This window comes from Magnolia sinica, chromosome 1, assembly GCF_029962835.1.
Source record: "Magnolia sinica isolate HGM2019 chromosome 1, MsV1, whole genome shotgun sequence".
NCBI classification, from domain to species: Eukaryota; Viridiplantae; Streptophyta; class Magnoliopsida; order Magnoliales; family Magnoliaceae; genus Magnolia; species Magnolia sinica.
Genome location: NC_080573.1, coordinates 70,273,636 through 70,297,344, shown reverse-complemented (window position 1 = coordinate 70,297,344; position 23,709 = coordinate 70,273,636). Strand labels below are relative to the sequence as shown.

The 23,709-nt window shown below is 39.1% G+C and overlaps 1 protein-coding gene across 9 annotated transcripts in view; it reads left to right on the top strand.

The window, feature by feature from the left end:
- The window catches only part of LOC131250847 (ABC transporter B family member 29, chloroplastic), a 72,176-nt gene that overhangs the window by 16,655 nt on the left and 31,812 nt on the right, over positions 1-23,709 (top strand). For 4 of the 9 annotated variants that reach the window (XM_058251271.1, XM_058251248.1, XM_058251239.1 and 1 more), the window contains 5 exons: positions 9,630-9,713; positions 10,047-10,263; positions 10,425-10,510; positions 12,027-12,214; positions 12,655-12,784. In XM_058251271.1, the coding sequence (XP_058107254.1) occupies positions 9,630-9,713; positions 10,047-10,263; positions 10,425-10,510; positions 12,027-12,214; positions 12,655-12,784 (705 nt within the window). Of the gene's footprint in view, positions 1-4,134; positions 4,211-9,629; positions 9,714-10,046; positions 10,264-10,424; positions 10,511-12,026; positions 12,215-12,654; positions 12,785-23,709 lie in introns of all 9 variants that reach the window. The other 5 variants (XM_058251212.1, XM_058251231.1, XM_058251221.1 and 2 more) reach the window with 5 other exon arrangements.

Sequence of the window (23,709 nt, the reverse complement as noted above, 5' to 3'; positions counted from 1 at the left end):
AGCGTCGTATTGCTATGTGATCAAATGTGGTCGAAAAATTTGCTCTAGTGATAGGTTTTTGAAACTTTGATAATGCTAATGCTGGTCGTGGTAGAGGTGGGGAATAGGAGGACGTGATGGTGGTTGTGATATTGGCCGTGTTTGTGACATCGGATCGATTGTGTACTCAATTGTGATAGACATGGATATACCGTGGATTATTGTTGGTTTCTTCATGGTAATGTTTGCAATGTCGACATTATCATTTGATAATCTCGATACCGCACCTAGCCGATATGATATGCACGTTTATTATCTTTTATTCCATGTATTGTCGGAAATATTGCAATGTATTGCGAGATATTGACAATTTCACAATATCGTGCAAAATATCGCACCCCCCTTTATATATATTTATCGACAAGATCGATCGATACTGTGGGAAAAAAACCAAAACAATCTATTTTTGAGAGAAAAGAATGAAAAAAAAGAGGGAGAGAAGGGAATGAAAAAAAAAACACACTTGTGTGTCACGATTCTCTCTCCTTCTTCTCTTTCCTCTATTGCGTCTCTCTCTCTCTCTCTCTCTCTCTTAGACTTCAAGAGTCTTTTTGGAATTGGAAATGAAGTAAATGGTCACGTTACATGAGGTCAGCGACTTAGGTGGGCCTCATTGTGATGTTTATGTGAAATCCAACCCATTCACAAAGTTTGTCACCCCATGTTAGGTCTAGGGCCCAAAAATCAGGCCTATCTGTGATTTAGGTGGACCATATGATTGGAAACAGTGTACATGCAATGCTCGCTCTTCAAACTATTTTCCTTGGTGTGGCCCATGTGAATCAGGATGTGCTTGATTTTTGGGCCCCATTGCTAAATTTTATTGTGGCATCTTATGGTTGGAGTGGATTTTATATAATCATCATGTTGGGCCCTGCAAAAATCAAGGGTGAACATCTCTTTACCAATTGTTTCCGTTGGTGTGGCCCACCTGTATCGTGAGTCAAGCATATTTTTTTCGCCTTCGGTCAAAAGTGAGTTATACATCTAATGGTTGGAGTGGATTTCACATACCGCATCATGGTGGCCCTAAAAAAAAGAAGGGTGGGCATCCTTGATTTGATCTAATGTATTTTAGAAAAAAATCTTATCGAGCCGTTGATTTTTTATGGGGCCCACCTTGATATGTATGTGAGATCGACTTTGACCTTTGTATCCATAAACCCATGTTAGGTCCAGGGATAAAAAATCAAGCCGACTCGTGATTTAGGTGGGCCACACCCAAAGAAATAGTTGGTAAAGAGACGTCCACCCTTAATTTTTATAGGGTCCACCGTGATGAGTATATAAAATCCACCCCAACCATTAGATGCCACAATAAAATTTGGAAATGGGCCCTAAAAATTAAGCCCATCTGTGATTCACATGGTCTACACTAAGGAAAAGAGTTTGAAGGGTGAGTATTGCCTGTACAATATTTCCAATCGTGTGGTCCACCTGAACCATGAATGGGGTTGATTTTTTAGCCTTGGGCCTAACATGGGGTGACACACCTAGTGGTCGGGGTTGATTTCACATAAACATCATGGCGGGGCCCACTTAAGTCGTTGGGATCCCTATTCTCTATTTGAAGCAGTGTTTTAAATCTCGACGATATCGGCCGATATATCCCACGATATATCTTGTATCCCACCTGTGCGATACGAAACTCACAAGTAATGCGATATATCTCACATGTTCGATCTGGTGAGCATTATTGATTTTTGATCCTTTTTTTTTTCTATAAATCATGTTAAATTCTTAAAAATTCATGGTTTTTCATGTTTTGCATGAAAAATCATGGATTGGGAGCTTCAATTTCGAGATTTGGATGAGATGGGCCGAGTTGCGGAAATTTTTTTAAAAATTCAAAATTTCCCACTTTCTTTGCAATACTTTGTGTCCAAACATAAAATCAAACATGTATATAACCCGATTTAGTGATTCTTCTTTTGCTTTTGAATGTATTGTTTGTGTTTCCACACGTCTTCTTACATTTATAAATTATATGAATAGACTTTGAATATACTTGCATCAATTCAGTTAGACAATGCATAGATTAGGACCCCGTGCAAAGAAAACCTATTATGTGCATTTATTTTTTGTAATGTTTTGATTTATAAATGTGTTTTGATGTCTTTTTTAACAATCATTGAAGTTTCATTGAAAAATTTGACCAAATTCCCCATGTTTCCAACAACAACGATACATTACGCGATACAACCAATATATCCCAGGCGATAACCGATATGTATCCGTATCCCAAGGGTACGATACGTAACGCGATACCGATATTTGGAACACTGATTTAAAGGCGTTCATAAATTGTACATGTGTATGATGCACATATAACACATACGCATGCACTAAAAAATTATATACATGTCATATATTAACTCAAACCAAACCAATTAAATTGTGGAGCCACTATTGCTAAGTCACAATCCAAAATCAGATTGTTTGATCGATCCTAACCTTTGATTTGTGGACACTTTGTTTATTGAAACAGGATCATTTGATATTTTTTCATTCTTAACTTTTCAAGAAATGTCCACCAATCTCATCATCAAATGAGGAAATAAACCTGGATTTTGGGTTATTAGACATAAATGGACAATTTAATTTCAATTGCTTATATGCCATGTGTGCATTTTTAAAAATAATTAATTGATATTGTTTTCATTCGTCTTCTATGATTTATAAATTATATTACTTGATTTTGAATATTGTTGTATCACTTTGTTATAAATTATATTAGTTTATGACCCTATAAAAAGGAAACTTATTATGAGCACTTTTTTTTGTTTTTGCAACCTTTTGATTTTAAGTGTGTAATTAATGTAGGGGCATTTTCACACTGGGCTCAAGTGGGGTGGCTTGTGGGATGCGGGGGCACACTCTGAGTGGACGGCTCGAGTAAGGTGGTCCCTACTTGTGTGAGGCAGGTGGCTCGTGTGATGCGGAACCCATGTGATGTGGGGCCCACGAGGGGGGTTCGGCTGAAGACCTAACCCATTGGATGTGGGGCCTGGGCTATGAATAAAGGGATTAATTGACCACGCTCTATCAGTTCGAGCTTTTAGAGTGCGTGGTTAGTTGTTCGGCGTTAAAGTGGTATCAGAGTAGGAGGTCTCGTGTTGGATACAACTCACTGGGGGTGATTAATGTAGGGGCATTTTCACACCAAGCTCGAGTGGGGTAACCTTTGAGATGCGGGGGCACACTCGAGGTGGGTGGCTCGTGTGATGCGGAACCTATGTGATGTTGGCCCACGAGGATGGTTCGGCCGAGGACCTAATCTATGAGGTGCGGGGCCTAGGCTATGAGATAAAGGGATTGATTCACCACACTTTATCAATTTAAGCTTTTAGAGCAAGTGGTTAGTTGTCTTGCGTTAGTAATGATGCCTTTTTTAACACCTCCTGATGTTACATTGAAAAATTTGACTAATTTTCCAATGCTTCCCAATGTTAAACAAAAACAACGAAACATTATGTGATGCATTTGATAGTTTCCGTGCGATAATCAATATGTTTCTATATCCCAAGGGTGTGATATGTCATTCGGTATCGATACCGAAAACATTGCTTCATGTTAGACCATTGGGCTGAGCTACTAACTTTGCAACTTTAGATGATAGAGATTCTCAAACTACTGCTAGGGAATGTTCCTTACCCAACTTCACCTACAGTTCCATTGGAGGGTGATGTTGTTCATATCTCAAAATCTGAGTATGGTGCTTTCTTAAGAGATGCCACCTAGAATAAGGCCTCCTCATCGACTTACTTAGCTCAGATATGTAATACATCCACTACTCTTCAAACTACCTCTGGATTAAGCCCTTGGGTCATTGATTAAGGAGCTACCAATTATATAACAGGTACATATGATTCTTTTTCTTCATTTACTCCCAAATCAAGTTTAAGATGTGTAAAATTGACAGATGGTACTCTAACTCCTATTGGGGGTAAAGGTACTATGTCTATTTCCCTATCTTTTTCCTTGTCATCTGTCTTGTTGGTGCCTAACATTATGTCTAATTTGTTATTAGTTAGTAAGGCAACCAAGGACTAGAATTGTAGTTTAACTTTTTATCCTGATGATCATGTTTTCCAGGATCTTAAGATGAAGAAGCTGCTTGGTGATGGACATGAGGAGGATGGTTTAGACCTTTTTCATTTGAATACTTCAAGTGAGTTTCTTAGTGTCCGGAAGGAAGACCTTTGTCTTTGGTATTGTAGGTTAGGTCATTCTTCGAGTTTAGTATAGTCTTTATTACCAGTGTCAGTTGAGTGTAGTGATGCTAAAATTTAAAGGGTGAGGCTTGTGCTTTAGCCAAACACCATAAGTCCAGCTATTCGTCTGTGGAGAAACATTCAAGTAGAATTTTTTCTTTGGTTCATTTGAATGTTTATGGTCCAATTCCTTCGTTTATAATGGATTTAAATAATTTATCTCATTTATTGATGATGCATCTCATATGACGTAGATTTATTTGATAAAATCTAGAGATGAGGTTTGATCTATTTTTGAAGTGTTTAATAGTTAGGTTATAAATTAATTTAATGTGAGTATTGGTACTTTTCAATAGATAATGCAAAAGAATACCTTTCCCATACTATGATTTCTTATCTTCAGGAGCATGGTATTGAACCTCAGACCATATGTGCATATACCCCACAACAAAATGTCACGGCTAAAAGGAATAATATACACCTTTTAGAAGTCACTTAGGCTCTTCTAGTTTGAATGCCCATTCTTAAATTTTTTTTTTTTTGTCAAATATTGTTCTTACAACTTGCTATTCGATCAATCGTCTTCCCATCGAAGTTCTTTCTAGAAAGTCTCTCATTCAGCATTTTGGACTTTGTCAAATATTTGACATTCCCCTACACAATGTTTTCTGTATCGTTATTGCCCAATGTATCACACCCTTGGGATATGGATACAAATCGGTTATCACATGGGATATATTAATTGTATTGCGTAATGTATCGCAGTTGTTGGGAAACATGGGGAAACATTGGGTAGTTGGTTGAAATTTTTTAATAAAACTTCAAGAATTGTTAAAAAAAGTCATCGATACACACTTAGAAATCAAAACATCACAAAAAAATAATTGCACATGATAGGTTTCCTTTGTATAGGGTCCTAATTTATGCATTGTCTGATTGAACTGATGCGAGCATTTCATATAATGTACAAATGTTAGAAGACATGTTTGGAAACATAAGCAATATATTCAAAAGAAAAAGAATGATGTGTCGCTATGCCTTAGACCCATATAGAGTTGTGCATACATTAGGAGTGGAATTTTTAAAAAAAAAAAAAAAAAAACCTCTGAAATGGGGGCCAATTGACTGCAATCGATTTAGGAAAAATTGGAGAAATTTCAAATTTCTCCAATTTTCACCGGATCGAAAACGACCCCAAATCATCTTAGATCTTGATTATGACTTGAAATTTTATATCTTTCATAGAAGGGATTCAAGAGGAAGGGTCTAAATCCACAATAGATATATTTAGAAGTATAAAGGCATAGAGAATGATTTTTTTTTTTTTTTTGAAGAAAGCGCTGGACTTCCCACGTTTTTGTGCGATATCAGCCAATATCGAGAATTTTATAAAAGGGACTAGTGGCGATATCTCGCGATATTTTGTGATATCTGCGATATTATGCGATTTCTTCTACGATACGAAAAAATTCAAATATTACCTTGGGGTTTCGTATTGTGCCGATGGGATACATGATATGTCATGAGATATATCGGCTGATATTGTCGATATTGAAAGCATTGCCCTTGTGTCTTTGGGTGTGTATGTTATGTCTATAACATTGATTCTTTTAGAAACAAATTGTCAAATAGAGCTGTTAAATGCATTTTTTTAGTATATTCGTCTTCACAAAAGGGGTATGAATGTCTTGATCATCTTACTAAAAGGCGGTCTATATGATATTAAATCTGTGGAAGATACTCCATACTTTTCTGATAGAAAGGAGGAAACACATTCTATGGTTCTTCTTGTTCTTATTCTTGAGTTTGATTGGATAGTGTCTGTCTTTCGAACCCGAAAGTTCCAAAAGTAAGGTTGCTACTGATTCCACCAAGTTAAATTGAAACTACGTGAATGAAGGAATGTTCATAAACCCTTCATTTCCCATTACACCATGGAGCATACTACTTCAGCTACAATTACTGATAGTGTTCATACTCGATTGACTTAAGATGATCCTTATTTAGAACCTGCCTTAGATTTACTTCTTGTTATCAGAAAACAAAAAAGATTGTACTTTTCATCCTATTCAGAGGTTTGTTTCCTATCAAACCTTGTCCACTCAACATTAGTTCTTTGTTTTAGCTATTGAGTTTTCCTCATCCACCATTCCTAAAAATCTCAAGGATTCTGTCTCCTCTCTAGTGTCGAGCTATGGAGGAGATGATAGCTCTTACAAAGAATCACACATGGGAGATCACTGAGTTACATATTGGAAATAATCCTGTAGGTTGTCGTTGGGTATATATTCTCAAGTACAATCCCGATGGAAGTATAACTTGCTGTAAACCCCGCCTTGTAGCTAAAGGTTTTGCACAAAGCTTTGGTGAGTATTTTTCTAAGACCTTTGCTTCTTTTGCTAAGATGAACTTTGTACGGGTTATTATTTCTCTTGCTTCCAATTTGAATTGGCCCTTGAATCAATTGGATTTTAAGAATGATTTTTTGAATGGTGACTTGACTGAAGAGATCTATATGCTTCCTCTTTGGATTTGCTCGAAATGAGGCAGAGAGGAAGGCATGTCATCTGAAGAAAGCAATATATGGATTGAAGCAAGCTTCTCACTCTTGGTTTGAAAAGTTTAGTGGGGCCTTGATTATTATTGGTTTCACTTATATCCATCTAATTATTATGTGTTTGTCAAGTGGCATGCAAATGAGACTATTATTGTGAGCCCGTATGTGGATGATATTATTCTTACAAGAGATGATGTCAATGGCATATTATAGCTAAAATTATATCTAAACAAGGTATTTAATATTAAAGATTTGGGACTGTTAAAATACTTAAATGGAATTGAAGTCTCTCAATTCAAGAAGGGCATCAAACCTATTGATTCTCCATTGGAAGTTAATAGGAAGTTTAGGATAAATGATGAAGAACTTCTTAATAATCCTTGCATATGTTAGTGTTTTGTCGGTAAATTGATGTATTTAGCGATTACTCGATGAAATTTGTCTCATGCAGTGAATTTGGTTAGTTCATGCATGCTCCCCGTTCTTGTCATCTTGAAGCCATTCTTCACATCTTGCATTATTTCAAGTTGTCATCGGGGCATGGTATCCTCTTTGATCGTCATTATAATCTTAAAATCGAGGGGTATTCTGATACAGATTGGGTAGGTTCCCCAGATGTTGTTGCTCTACGTGAGGCTACTGTACCTTTTTAGGCGGCAATTTAGTTACTTGGAAGACTAAGAAGTAGACAGTTGTAGCATAATCTAGTATTGAGGCAGAGTACCATGTTATGGCAAATACGATACATGAACTTGCATGGTTAAAAGGCTTTATTTTTGAATTGAGATTTCCTATGAAGACTCCTATGTTGATTTATTGTGACAATAAGTCACTATTCACATTGCCTTTGATCTTGTTTTCCATGAGACACAAAACATGATAAGTTGATTGCCACTTTACTAGTGAGAAGGTTGCTGGAGGTGTTGTTTCCACTCTATTTGGTCCATCTTCTGAGCAATTGCAGATATCTTCACAAAGGCCCTCACAATGGAAGCTGGATGATGTATTCTTGGCAAGTTAAGCATAATTGATATCTATATCTCAGCTTGAGAGGGGGGGGGGGGGGGTTTTCCTTATTTGTCCCTATTCTTCTTTAGTTTTTCCTTTATAATAAAGGCATATATGTAATTTTACCTTCTCTCTTATTATAATAAATAAGATAGGGCTGGATAACCCAGCCCATTGTGCTCCCTTTTTCTCATATTCTCTCTTCCTTTCTTTCTCAATTTCTTTCCTCCTTTAAGAATAGTAAAGGGGTTTCATTTCAGACTGACAAATTGTTTTTAAGTATTGAATGTTTAATACAGGGGCATTTTCCCACCGGGCTTGAGTGGGGTGGCCTGTGGGATGCAGGGGCACACTCGGGGTGGGCAGCCCGTGCGAGGCGGGTGGTTTGTGTGAGGCGGGTGGCTCATGTGAAGCGAAACCCATGTGAAGTAGGGCCCACGAGGGAGGTTCGACTGAGGTCCTAACCCATGGGATGTGGGGCCTGGGCTATGAGATAAATGGATTAATTCGCCATGCTCTATCAGTTTGAGATTTTAAAGCAAGTGGTTAGTTGTACTACATCAAATTGGTATTAGAGCGAGAGGTCTTGTGTTCGAGACTCCTCACCGGTAGTGATTAATGCATGATCATTTTCACACCGGGCTCGAGTGGGGAGGCCTGTGGGATGCGGGGGCACATTTGGGGTGGGCAGCTTGTGTGAGGCGGGTGACTCGTGTGATGCGGGCCCCACCTGTGTAAGGCAGGTGGCTCGTGTGAAGTGGAACTCATGTGAAGTGGGGCCCGTGACGGGAGTTCAACCAAGGTCCTAACCCTTGGGATGTGGGGCCTGGGCTATGAGATGAAGGGATTAATTTACCATGCTTTATTAGTTCGAACTTTTATAGCAAGTGGTTAATTGTCCTACATCAAACTAATGTAGGAGCATTTTCACACCGGACTCGAGTGGGGTGACTTGTGGGATGCAGAGGCACACTAGGGGTGGATGACCCATGTGAGAAGGAACCCATGTGATTTGGGGCCCACGAGGGGGCAGAACCCATGGATTTGAGGCCCACGAGGAGGGTTCGGCCGATGACCTAACCCATGGATGAGGGGCCTGGGCTATGAGATAAAGGGATTAATTCGCCATGTTCTATCAATTCGAGCTTTTAGAGCAAGTAGTTAATTGTCCTGCATCAATGTTGTTGTTGGGTTGTTGTCCAGGCATTTGTAGAAAACAGTAGAAAATCTGCCGAAATAGAAGGAACCACATTGATGAGTAGTATATATCAAGGCTAGAGATCGAGGAGAGGTTTGTTAAGGTTTCTATAAAGATTGTATAGATGATTTTTTTAGGGAATGATGCCAGTATTATTAATGTAGTTCTATTGAATTTGAGTCATCTCTTCTTTGCTTGTGGGTTCAATTTGATTTATTGCTCTCAAAGCTTTAGTCAAAGATCTATTCATTGTGTTTTTCTGATGCCTTGACTATGGACAAATTCTTGGATTCGAATCTGCATCAGTGGTGGTGATGCACTCTGCACAAATTTATGGATTCAAGTTTGCATCAGTGATGATGATGCAAGTGATACAGTTTTCTTCTTAACTAAGAAAATAAAATTATCTGCATAGTAATTGCTCTTAACAAAAATTAAAATAAAAAGATCTTTCTTAACCGAGGATGGCATCTTAACTTTAATTGATAAACCAATTGATAAAAATGATTTCAACAATTGGTTAAACCCCTAGTAATTATTTGTCGTTCTTCAAACTTATCTTATAGTTAAAGAGATCTTTAAATCTTAATTAAAGAAAAAAATAATCCTACAGGGTATTGGGAAAGCATACAACGAGTTGAAGCAAGGAGAACCAGCCCTAGAGCGATTGTTTGATTTGACCAGGTTCAACTCTAAGGTATTCATTTACATTTTTGATGATGTTGTCAGTTTATTATGTGGCTATTTAGAATCTGTTTCTGTGCAATACAGTAGTATTCTTCCTTCGGTGAGCCCAAATGTCTCCTTCAACTTTACAATCATATGCATGATGTGTTCCCAGTTTTTTATGTTTTAATGGAGTGGAGGATTTCAGTTCTAGAAAAACTTCAAGGCCTTTTCTTTTTGCTGCACAGTAATTCTCATGGTCTTCCTTCGACGGTTCTAGAGACACTCAGTTTAATCACTAATGTTTGTTCCTTGAAGTGTATATTTTCCAATTTTCGCTGCTGATCATGTTTCCTGAATATAGGTTATTGATAAACCAGACGCAGTTGATTTAGACTCTATTACAGGGGATGTAAAATTTTGTGACATTACATTCAGATATGGAGACGATATGCCCCTTGTTCTAAATGGCTTGAATCTCCATGTCAAAGCAGGAGAGGTAATTGCTATTGTTGGTCCTTCTGGGGGAGGGAAGTCAACCCTCACAAAACTACTCCTTCGGCTTTATGATCCTCAAGGTGGTAAATAATCTGCACCATTCTAACTCCACTGGCATTTTGTTTCTGCTTGGAATTGAGAACAAAAAGGCCCTTGTTAGTGTTGATTTGATGTATGCCATGACCTACTGACATTTCTTCCATATTAATGTATGTTTACATTTTTCCCTTTTCAAATTTGACAGGGTGTATACTTTTGGATAATCATGATATTCAAGATATAAGATTGGAAAGTCTAAGGCGACACATTGCTCTAGTTTCACAAGATATAGTGAGTGTCTAAAGTTTCCCATATTTCTGTTATTTTTTTAAGCATGTATCAGTGCATTTTGCTTGGATAAGAACTCCAATATGAATAATTAAAATAGATGGCAAATTAGTAAATGACCATCTTTCAGGCTTTGCACAAAACATAAACTTTCCAGCATGAAAGAAATGCCAGTTTGATAATTCAACTTTACAAGCATTATCCTGTTACTTTGAAATTTATCTACATCTCATACTATGTTAGACATGTACATTGTGACATCCCACCATTACACTTGGATTTTGTACTGTTTCGCCAAGAAATAAGTCTTTTGTCAGGTCTAATGTAAGCAGTGTTCGAAATATCGGTATCGCGTTACATATCGCATCCTTGGGACATGGATACGTATCGGTTATCGCATGGGATATATCGGTTGTATTGTGTAATGTATCACTGTTGTAGGAAACATGGAGAAATATTGGGAAATTGGTTGAATTTTTCAATGAAACTTCAATGATTGTTAAAAAAGGCATCAATACATACTTACAAATCAAAACATTACAAAAAAAAAGTGCACATAATAGGTTTTCTTTCTATGGAGTCCTAATTTATGTGCTGTCTAACTGAATTGATGCAAGTATATTCAAAGTCTATTCATATAATTTATAAATGTAAGAAGATGTATGGAAACACAAACAATACATTCAAAAACAAAAGAAGAATCACTAGATCAGGTTACATACATGTTTGATTTTATGTTTGAACACAAAGATTGCAACTGATTTGCGAGAAATTGGGAAATTTTGATTTTATTTTTTCAATTTTCTGCAACTAGTCGGCCCATCTCCTCCAAATCTCGAAATCGAAGCTCCCAATCCATGATTTTTCATGCAAAACATGAAAAATCATAGATTTGTAACAATTTGACACTGATTTAACATGATTTACAGAAAAAAGGATCGGAAATTGAAAATGCTCACCGGATCGAACATGTGGGATATATCCCAATACTTGTGGGTTTCATATCGCACAGGTGGGATACAAGATATATCGTAGGATGTATTGGCCAATATCATTGATACTTAAAACACTGAATGTAAGAGCCATCGGTGTCCCTCAGAAAATGTACTGTTTGTTGAGGCTCCAGTTGTGGGTATGTCGATGAACCAGGCTGTTCAGGATGGGTCTTCGACTGGGGATGATCCAAAAATCTCCTAGATGGAAGATCTTAACTTCAACCTTTAGCCCTTTTGTTCAGTTGAGTGTGGATCATTGCTATGTTTTCTCTTAATTGTCTATTTGTAGGTCATCAGTTGAAGGTTGGTCCCCCCTACCTTGGAGATTTTTGGGTCATGTCCCATCTATGATGGGCCCCATCAGATTAGCAGGCAGGGCCACAGAAAAATGGGCCCATATGTGAAATTGAGAACCTTGTAAAATTGCACATTTGCTTAGGAAAATTTGGAAGCTCTTTATTTCAAAGGGTTTTATCCAGTTAAAAGTAACCCTTTCCTGTGTCTGACCCTTTCCTGTGGCTCAGACACTTTTTTCAGGAACAGTTGCCGAAAACATTGGTTATAGAGATTTGATGAGCAAAATTGACATGGCTCAAGTTGAGCATGCTGCAAAGATTGCAAATGCAGATGAGTTTATTCGGACACTTTCAGAAGGGTATGAAACCAACATTGGACAGAGGGGCTCACTTCTAAGTGGAGGCCAAAAGCAGAGGTGAGAAAAAAAATTCAAATCCTGGTCCTGATAGTGTGCTTGATGCAATTACTGAACCTAACCGCATGCCTGAACTACTCTAATCTCTTTAACAGCAAGATATACAACTTCAACCCAGTAAACTATACGTGTGGGACGTACCTTTTGGCGATCTATTCATTCATACGGTGGATCCTATGGTGGATGGAGAGATACACCATCTCCTATTTATTGATATCAATCATCCGAACAGGCCCCTGTACAATGCAAAGCAATTGGTGTAGTTCTCTGTTGATGGCTAGATATTAGTGCATGATCCATCCATGATGTGCCCATCATATTAATGGCTTAGGTTATTGAAAGAGGCCCCTTGTGTACATTGCTGCTTCCTACAGTTTCTTTTGAATACTTAGGCATCACAGAATACTTCTTTATGATATCCCTCTCTTTTCCAAACACAGATTAGCTATTGCAAGGGCACTGTACCAAAATTCTTCAATACTGATATTAGATGAAGCAACTTCCGCTTTGGATAGCAGGTCTGAACTGTTGGTGAGACAAGCAGTGGAGCGATTAATGGATAACCATACGGTGAGGCAAAAACATAATATTTATTTCCTTTTTATGTGATTGCATATTTTTTGAGAAAGATAACTGAAAATGCATTAAGCTGGATGAGGAATATAATGTCCTGAGCTAAGAAAGTGACAAAGTGCTCCTTTAGCAAAGTCGTACGAAACCAAATGATTGACTGTGCAAGCAAAATATTTAGCCCAGCAGCCAAAGTCCTGATTTCCTGCAAGTAAAGGAAAAAGTGACACGGAAACTGGTCTCATCCGAGACCCAACACAAAAAGTTGAAGCCTAGGCTTTCTATCCTGATAATTCTAGCAGCTTCCTTTATTGCCAGCTTCTGTTCCACACTGGTCAGGATACCCCCTGTACGAGCCATGTCATTATGGCTGCTAAAAAGACCATAGAAGTGGAAGCACCAAGGAACTGAGGCTGAAAAACCACTAATATCCACATCCCTGTACTGCATATGTTGTGCCAATTTCTGAGAACTGCCATGGTTGAGTGCCTATACACACAGAATCCAGAACTATCAGCCACCTTTGAAGCTGATAGCTCCTATTGTGCCCAAGCCAAAGCTCCCAACAAAGCGCAAAAGGCAGAATCTTCCACATAACCTTTCCTCTAGAGTTCGTGGGGAAACTTTCTCAGCTTTGTATAATTTTCATCACCATCCCTCTAATATGCCAAACAATAGTAAAATCTCTAAGAACCTGTGCCACAACATGAGCAAATGAACGATGAACAAGCAGCTGATCCTCCGTTTCCTCTTTTTACACATGACAAACAGGGCCACCACACAATTTTTGGAAATCAGGCTTCACAGTGAACCTATTGGTTTTGGTCCATCTCCACACTTTAACATTGGGCATTCATTCAAAGGCTTAACTGGATCCAGGAGCTGCAACAGTTTGGCAAGGCTGGCAATCTCCTTGTGAGATGTTTCAAACCAATTTTCAGCTGATTATCATTATGCAGCTCTTCAGCAGAGCCTTCCCACGAATCGTCACAGCAAAGAGAATTGGAAACCTGTCTGCTTATCTGCTGTTGTCAACTCACTCATTGAGCCAGAAACAAACTTTCCCCCTCCATTCACCTTGTAAACTGGTCACCTTCTTAGGGGTAGCACCCCATATCTGATAGACGTACCCCTTTTTACATATATGATGCAGGGACATATGATGACCTAATCCTAGATGCATGTATAATCAAGTTAAAGAATGTTCAAATAAATACACGAATCAACTAACCTTTTCCAATCAAAGGGATTAGGTAAATTTCAACATAAAGAAGAGGTCATTTCGTCAGGATCATGCCCTTTAGCATAAAATTGCATAAACAGTAAAAATGGAGGACCTAGGGATATGAAGATAATCTAGATCTAGCATAAGTTAGTGCACGGTCAAGTTTGGATCTGATTCTATTGACTAACCATCCATCTTTTCCGTTCAAACTAGAAAGGGGATATCCATTGAGGAACAAAAGTGGTGAAGAATGAAGGGTTTGAGATGAAGAAAGTGCAGGTCCTTTTGTCGTCAAAAGAAAAGGAGGATGATTCTTACCTTTTCCTGCATCTTGAGGATCTAGAAAGAAGAAAACCTAAAATCGAGTTGAAATCCTCAACACCCAAGGGATCCTGAAGCCCTAATCTCTTGAATAAAGAGGAAGAAAAAAATACGAATTTCTATTCATTCAATTATAATCAAAATAGGGTTTCTCACAACGTATATGTAAGCTATGGAAAAAATAAAAGTGCACTAAAGCCCCTAAAAACAAGAAAAATAACAAAAAGACGAAAAAAATAAAGAAAGTGCAATAAAGCCTCTTAAACAAGAAAAAAAGAACAAAAATGCCTAAAACTAAAACACTTGTGTGGTAGGGTGTGAAATCCGACTCATGGATCTATGGTCAGGGTGCGGTCATGTCGCTGCTGCACTCGTAGCATGTCAGAAAATGGGTCTGATGAACCCAATGTCCATCCACATCAACTCCTTAGGTCCGGTACTCTGTCGGCAACGCCTCCTCCTCTAGTACACTCTAAAGGGTGCACCACTGATGTCCGCATCAATATAGCTAACCAAACTTTTGACTTCTTGCTTCTCCTGCTACAGCTTGGGTCCCATCTTTTGTTATCTAGGTTGTATTTTCAGCCAGTAGTCTAAGCCAAAGAGTGTCTCGTTCGGAATCAAACGCTACCACCATTTGCAAAGGCTCCAATTCTTCTCATTAATTAAACCCAGCCCCAAACTACCTTCACATACAGGTAACTGTATGTCCTATCTTAGCAGACGGAATTTCTACTCACTACAACCTTGGCAGAGAAAATCCCTCGAGAGCCTCTTGAGCCTATTCACTGGTGCCAGTGGGATCTTGAAAAGAGAGAATATATTGGAAAAATTAGCTATAGCAGTTAATCAGTGCAATGAGGCATCCCATGGACAAATAGTTTCTTTTTTCTTTTTCCTTGTAAGTTACAAGTCTTTTCTTGAACTTCTTGACAATAGGATCCCAAGTGGATGAGGCTGACACCATAGCTCGCAACATGAGACCAAGAGAATAGAGAGCTTTTTCTTTTTTGCTTGCAACCTGCAAGTCTCTTCTTGAACTTCTTGACAATAGGATCCCAAGTGGGCAAGGTTGACATCGTAGCTCGCAACAAGAGACCAAGATAAGAGATAGGGAAAGTATCTTTTTTGCAACCTAGGACTGAGGACAATAAAAGATCCACCTGGTCACCTTCAAACTTGACCACGATGATCATGCTCTTCTGCATATTCACCTTTAGCACTGAAAGAACTAAATAACTTTCGAAAATGCCTTTCAAATTCCCAATTTGCTCCACCTTAGCATTGCATGGAATAAGAGTATCATCGACAAACTGTAAGTGCAAAATGAAAGCGCCTGCTAGGAACCCCACTGATCATCCTAGTCTCTTCTGCTCTGCATATCATTTTTCTTAGATCCTCGGTGACAATTGAAAATAAAAAGGGGAAAGTGGGACCCCCTGTTGTAGACCCCTATAGCTACCAAAATATAGTATGAAAGAGGTTTGATCCTTTTTTTTTTAATTTTTTATTTTGAAGCAAATTCAGAGGAGGATCGAGGGGGGCATCTTTTGGACCACAAAAAATTAAAGACTTGTGCAAGATGGCTATGTTGCGTGGCCACGGAACAGGGATGGGTTGCGCAACTGCACAATTGAAGACAGACAACTGGGAAGATTGGTGGAGAGTAAACGTGACCAAGTCACGTAAAAAGCTGATTACGCGATCGCACAACAGGGATACGTTGAGCGACCGTGCAACAACATCTTGTTGCGCGAATTTGATAACTCACACGTGTGAAGGCCTATAAATACCCGATCTCCCTCTCATTTAGAGATCAGAGAGAGGAGTAGCAGAGAGATCACAGAGAGATATTCGAAAGCTTTCAAGATTAAGAGGTTTAGAGCTCAGGTATCCTGTGGATCGAAGAATGGGAGAAGGGGAGAAAGAAGATGCTAGGAGTAGGGAGCCAACCTGTTGTGTGACCACGCAACAGAGGTCCTTAACGACCTATATGCTATGCAACTTTTCACAGATTCGTCATGAATTATAACTTCTATATGCGTCTTGTGCGTGCCAACGTGAAGTGAGGTTTCCGAACTTGCACGACTATTTTGTCATTATGATGTATTCTCTACAGGCTGAGATGCTGCTGAAATCTTCTGATAAATTACTTTCAATTACATTAATCAAATGTATTTTGTTTTGGAATCAAAGGCAATGTGAGGGATGTAATAAGAATTTAGATTAATAAAATAAAGTGATGATGATTATTCTTTGATTGAATTTCTTTCGCTATTATTGTTATTGAATATAGATATTCCAATTTCCGATACATGTTTCATCCTGAAACATGTAGGCTAACCAATAGCCTCGGTTCTAATCCAATGACCCATGTTTACTCTTGTCAAAGGCTCCCACGAAGAGTAACATGTACGCACCCGTGTTTGGTGAATTCGGCCCTACACAAGAGTCTAGGTGCTACACAAGAACTTATTCGAGTTTGGGTCAAACTCTGACATTCAATCCAACATAAGGAAGGATTGTATATAGACTCTTACAATTGACAACTTGTCGGATTGAGTTCCTTTTGTAGTGCTTTCTTGGGTTACTTGGTCGATGCTCTCCTGTGCTTCAATGAGCTCTCCTTTTGCTCCCCTGATCATGATGTTGATGCTTTGCCAAGTCGTCAGCTCCAAGATCAAACACTTTGCATGCGGTGCTCCTTTGAGGTGACCAAGGTGATGGGAGTTGGGTGAATCTCCTACAACCAATGATAGGATTGAATTTCTTGTAGGGATTCACATAGATGGCCATTTTAGAGGTTGTTTAGACAAATGATATATCTATTGGGTTTAGTCTAACCTCTAGAAAATGTGAGATGTTAAGTCTTTCCACAAATGGAGCATTTGAATATTCATTGAGTGATGAACCACTTGGAAGAGGGCATGGATCTCAATGGGTGAGAGCCTAGAAGGATTTGAAAGTATTACGACACGTCAGGGTCTTTTTCTCACTCAAAATCATCATCTCCACAAAGATTCAGTTGCTAGATTTATAGGAAAAAGGCTCTAACGGATCTACAACAGCTAGTCTTCGGTCGAACCGAAAATAGGATCGGTTCGACCAAAACTGGCAGGACATGGTCAATTCGACTGAAACTGTCATAATGGTCATTTCTCAAAACTGTGGGTTCGAGCTTAGGTCAGATCGAAGTTGGCTTTGGTCACACCAAAGGACTCTCTGGCTGGAGCCAAATTACATGAATTTTAAGGCTTTTCTTGTTGTCCTATTTTGAGCACCTTTAGTGGAATCGAAAGGGGGCTTCGGTGGGACCGAAAGTTGCCTGAAGTTGCTCTAAAGCCTAACGGAATATGTTCAAATGAATTTCCAAGGCTTTGGATGATCAAACAAGGTTTTCCTATTAGGAATGGATCATCTAGAGGAATGTTGTTTTGGACCTGAAGGGGTATAAGGTTAGGATACACCAAGGCACCTCATGTTTACATGTTTCTTCACTCTTTGATGCTTCATCTCTTCGTGCCTTTGGTCTTCCTTGTCTTCTAATGGAGGCTCAACCGACTCATTGACACATAGACCCACGCGATTGACAAACAAGGTGCACAAATAAGTGCACTAACATTTTAATGACAACTCGGCGTCCCTAGAGCATGTTTTCCAAAACAGATGGGTGGATGGTAGTGGAATGAGCAAGAGCCACCGAAGTGTTAGCGGGAAAGAACGAAGTTCTAACCACCGACAATTTGAGGAAGAAGGGCATTCTTGCAAGTGGGTGTATTGTGAGTGACGAGGAAATGGTGGATGATTTGTTCATCCATGGCAATTTTGCCTAGTGGATTTGGGTGAAGTTCTTTGCCATGTTGGGTACCAACTGGATGATGCCTCATTGCATGGACCTATTCTCCATGTGGCATTTTGCTGCAATAGGAAGGAAGAAAAGAATGTTTTGGCACCTTTGTCATCACTGCACTTTGGGAAATCTACAAATCTTTTAATAACAAGTCGTTCATGAAGTTTTCCAAAACATAGAGGTGGACGGTGGTGGAATGAGCAAAAGCTACCAAAGTGTTAAAGGGTATTTCCATGAAGTTGTTACAAGGAAGTTGGAAGGTTTTCTACTTTGAACTAGTTGGAAGATTTCTCATCATCCTTTTTGTATCCTTGTTCCCCCCTCGTTTTCAATACAAGTTCTAATTTAATATTCAATTTATTTATTTATTTTATTTTATTTATTATTATTATTATAAATTTATAAATATATCCCATCCATTCATGGCGTGTCCCATAATACAAATGATTTTAATCACAGAGGCACGACCCCATATCTAAAAGTGCTTTTAAATTACATATTTATGTTAACTGGGACTCAAAGGTATCTTCAAGTCGTCCATTCATTTCTACGATATTGATCCACTTGATGATTGGATTGGGCCAATGGGGCAGATAGAGTTGGGCCATTCATCAATAGCCCTAACCCAGTCCACCCTATCACTAGGCCTAGATTACAAGCCCAAACTTGGCCCTCAGGCCAGTTTAAAGGCCCAAGCCCTGGCCCTACAAGGCTAGGCTGCCCAGCCCATTGTTTCTTCCAGTGGTAGGCCGCAATTGGGTGAGCTACTTCAAGGTAGCTAGAAGGATGTTGTGCTTTGCAACATTGTTGACAAGTTTAGAGGCAAAGCTTGGAGAAATGTAGTAGAGGACATGGTCCATGTTACTGCAAAATAGTGTGCCAACAAAAAGCAATTCTCAACAAGGCATTGGTAGAGGGACCAGTAAAGAAATGGATGAAGAAATGATCGCAAACATTTCAAAATGGATATGTTCCCCTAATGATGAGACAGAAGATATGCGTACGTGTGGTCAAGCTCTTCTCCAATCAAGCACTTATCTGGGTTCAATTGGAAGCAACAAGGAAGATGATATGCTCATATTAAAGGAAATCAACTGGGTGACCACAATCATTCCCTGGTTTGAGGATCTATTACCTGGGGCGATGGCAGTTTGGATCAAGATCATGGCATTCCTCTCCATGCATGGTTCTTGGAAACCTTCATGGAGCATGGAAGTTGCACTTGCAACGGTAAGGTTTTGGTAGTGGACCCAAAACTGGTAAAGGCGGACAAGATGGCTTAGGCAAGAGTCACAGTGTATTGTAGCAAGAAGACAAGTCTTGACTCTATAGAGTTGAAGATTGGGGAGAAAGTGTTCCCTATGTCGATGGTTACTGAGGAAGGATGCCCACTTGACAATAATACATAGAAGCTTTAGCACTGCTCTTGCTTGCAGAGATGAGAGGAAGATGCTTACATGAAAGGGGGCTCTCCATAATAGGTGAGGGGAGACCAGAAGTCCAGTTAGCAGCAAAGAACAACGGTACGCCACAAATCCATGTCAATGCATGAGAATCATGCATAGACATGATTTCCATTGCGATCCACGATAACATTTGGACAAAAGGAGTTTCTATGGATTTTTAATCACCTTTGAGTTTGAAAACAAGTGGCTTCTCTACCCCAATATCAAGTAGATGATCCATAACTGGTGGTGAAGCGTTAGTTTCCGAAGACGGGAATGGTAAAGAAGTTGTAGGTTTTAAAGGTCAAGCTAAGAGAGTGGACCAAGACAGTCGAGGCCAATGTGGGGACTGAGGACGTAACGACCTCTTGAAGAACCCCTTGATCTTTTGGGCACTAGAAGAGGGAATCTAGCCTTAATATGGAAGAGCTCTGGAAGAGAGTCTTCAAAGCGAGGAGCTTAATGATATGATGTTGAGGGAAGAAGTTGCATGGAGGCAAAGATCAACAACTCTTTAGCTGAAGCACTGTGTGCAAGCTCAAGGTTGGCAGCACATCGTAGATGATAGATATACAATAAAGTAGGAAGCAACGAGATTTTATGAAAAGCTTTACACTTCTGATCAAAGTTTCTAGTCCATTTCGAATTAGGAAGCAATGTCTCTAGAATTCATGTTCTCAGAAGCAGAGGTGTTAAAGGCCATTTTAGAATGGAGGCTAATAAATATCTTGGCCCAAATGGATTCTCCTTGGGCTTTTCAACTATGTTGGAATCAATTATTTAAATATTGACGATATTGGACACAAGGTATTCTGTATCGGTAATGGTGGCTGTAACGGTCACCACCATTACTGATACGGGTATCGGCCATAATGGCCGATACGGGGGCGTAATGACCGTTATGACCCCCATAACAGTTGAAAATTTTCTTTTGCTCGAAAAATTCTGAATATATATATATATAATCAAGAATAATGTAAATATTTCAAATATTTATTCATTTTTTGTTTTGAACATGTTCATGGTAGTGTTACGGTCCACTCTTTGGTGGGCATGTTGTATCAGGCTGTCTAGTGAATTGTTTAATATGATTATGTCTCTAATGTTTACACATCACAATCAAGCATTAGAACTATAAATTAGAAAAAGGCATAAATACTACTTTTTCAATTTTTTGGAAAAAAAGGCCCTCGGAGATTCTATTTGCTCAAATCACTTCAATCCACAATTTTAATCTTAAAAGCTATAGTAAGAGTGGTCGAAATCGGTCGTAAAATGAAATAAGAGAGTTTTTGGAATGAGAAAAGTGAAAAAGAGGAGAATGAATTTAAACAGAAAAAAAGTGATCATTTTTCGACCGTTACGGGAATAATGGTTGTTATGCCCTGTAATGGCCTTTACAGCCATCGTAACGGTTAATACGGTCTCAAAAAACTAACTGCCCCTTTTCACCCCCATGTCACGTAACGGTCATGGCCGTTACCTATACGTATCGGCCTTTACGGGCATATCGTAACAGATATGGAACACCTTGATTGGACAATAGTACCAGTGTTCTAGGTCGTTAATATAAAACAACCTGGAAGTTATAAAATTCCATGGCATCAATGATAACATTGCACTTTATCGATGATATCGCACGGTATTTTGAAATGTCATGAGATTTCATCAGGATTCCTTTATAAATTTGGTTATATATATATATATATATATATATATATATATATATATATATATATATATATATATATATATATATATATATATATCGAACGTCTAGCTCTGAAAAAAAAACTCATGTTTCCATGGATCTCTTTTGGGAGATCTCTTGGTGGAATGTGGTAGGCAAAGATGTATGTTTGTTGCTTTTGGTTTTTGATCAATTATTTGTGTTTTGAACTTGTACGATTTAAGCACCACCACGTGTTTTCACTTCGACTGATCGAGCGGCCACTCCTATGGAAGAAGAGACCCTTGATTACGGAGAGTTTAGCTACTCGCCGGTGGCTAATATATTTATTTCCTTCAGCGTTAACTACTCCCCTCTTCCATGGATCACCGAGGTCTCATCATTGAGGGAAGCAGAACTTTTTGCACTGGTGGCACAGGCAGCAACAAAGGTGTTAATCTCCCTACAGTGTGGAGGTGGATCAAAACATGACAGTCCTACCACCAACTATTGGTGAGGGGACCATGGGTGCGGAGCATATACAGACAGATGAAGCCACGATCGTATCTTCCACTGCCCCAATCACAGTTGCTCGTGAAATCCATTTCCTGTCAGAGCTTGCCGCCTTGGCGACTCCGACGACACTTGATTCGAGTATTGCCGTGAGGGAGCCATCTTTTAATGTTGCACTTGCTGCCGTAGAGGTGCTTGGTCCTTCATCTATCCTTGTTGATATACGGGCCTTTACTTCATTGACTCCTTCATTCTTAGTCCCAACAATAGGGGCCTTGACTTCATTGACTCCTTCATTCTTAGTCCCAGCAATAGGTATAACTTTTTAAGTTTTCGTAATTTGCGAGCCACCCTTCTAAATAGAACTTTTTCATTTCATTCTTTTGATGCTATTATTCTTCTCATTTTCCTATAGCCGTTCCGTCTTCTAGTTATTTTGCGAGCTCCAATTCATTGGCAACAGTGTCAGATCTTCTTTTCTTGGAGAAGATTCCTCTGTATAAGCTCATCCTAGTCAAGAATGCCCTCTCTGCCGTGGCATATATGTTCCGAGACCTTGAGTAATGACCCTTCATTGGCTATGCTTTGGCAATTCTTGCTAATTTCTCGAAGGTGGGCAAGATTAATGTCTCAGCACTCCACGATTCTTTAATCCAATTTTATGCTTCACTGTGGCAATTGGAGTCAGCTCGCGACGTAGTCATTGTCGTAGAGATACTTCATCGTCAGAGAGAGTTACTGATCGTCAAAGACAAGATGTCTAGGAATTTCGCCATCATTTCCGGATACAGAAGAGTGTGATTCACTCCAAGACTAGGTGAAGATCTCCGAGCAAACCTTGACGGCCATTAACGAACAAATTGCTAGTCTCGAAGCCCAAAAGCAAACTGAAGAATTGAGGTTGAGCAAAGCCAAGGACGATATTGCTAATAATACTAGCATAGCCGAGCTTGAAGAGTCAGGGCTAGTGAAGGATTGGGCGGCCGTTGCTTCTTTGGAACAGGAGCTTGCTAGTGCCCCTTATCAGGCCAAGCTTATCATTGAGGCCAAGCTCAACACGGCAGCAGCTCAAGTTTAGTTCAAGCAAGATTTGCAAAATTTCATGTTTGCTTTGGGCATTTTAGAACAATGGTAATATTTTGGCGATTGCTATGTATCGACATTTTCATATATATACAAGAAATTTGACAATATCTTAAAGCAGTTTTTTGAATATGGATGGCATGAGTGATCTATACTTTTCAGCACAGTCGTAAATGATTGTTTTTATCAACTCATGCTTCAATTATATATTTTTTAGAACTTGAGACATAACATGACGATCTTATAATCATTAATGACTTAAAAAATAAATAAATCAATTTAGCAATCCTTGCTTCAAATGCATACATTCATAAATGGAGACATGGCATGGCAATGACTTAATTCTTGCTTGTTACCATGCTTTGCGTAGTATTCTCCTTAGTGGGTGAAACTACCTAAGAGTTCAATTAGTAGTCCTAAGGCGCCATACACAGTTTACCCTCTTTAGTATTTGGAACAACCACAATTTAGGCTCGTAAGTAGTTGGAGCAACCACATTTTAGGCTCGTTAGTAGTTGGAACAAGTAGGGCTTATGCAAGCTAGTCTCTGTAAATCTCATGAGTTCACTAAACCACCACTGCTTGGGGAGTGCATGCACTGCCGTCCATTAGAGGGGCCCATTGAAGCTACTGGGGCAGTGAACTCCGTAGGATTGACACGTTGGCTTGGCCTCAGTAACTCTCTAGAGTTCGCGGGGCTTATAAGGCGACCTGTAAGGGTACCAAGTCCAAGGCTGCCAATCCATCAATGAGGGGGGAGATCATATAGAGGTCGACCCTTCCCCATGATTTACTATTGAAATCAAGCTAGGAACTTAG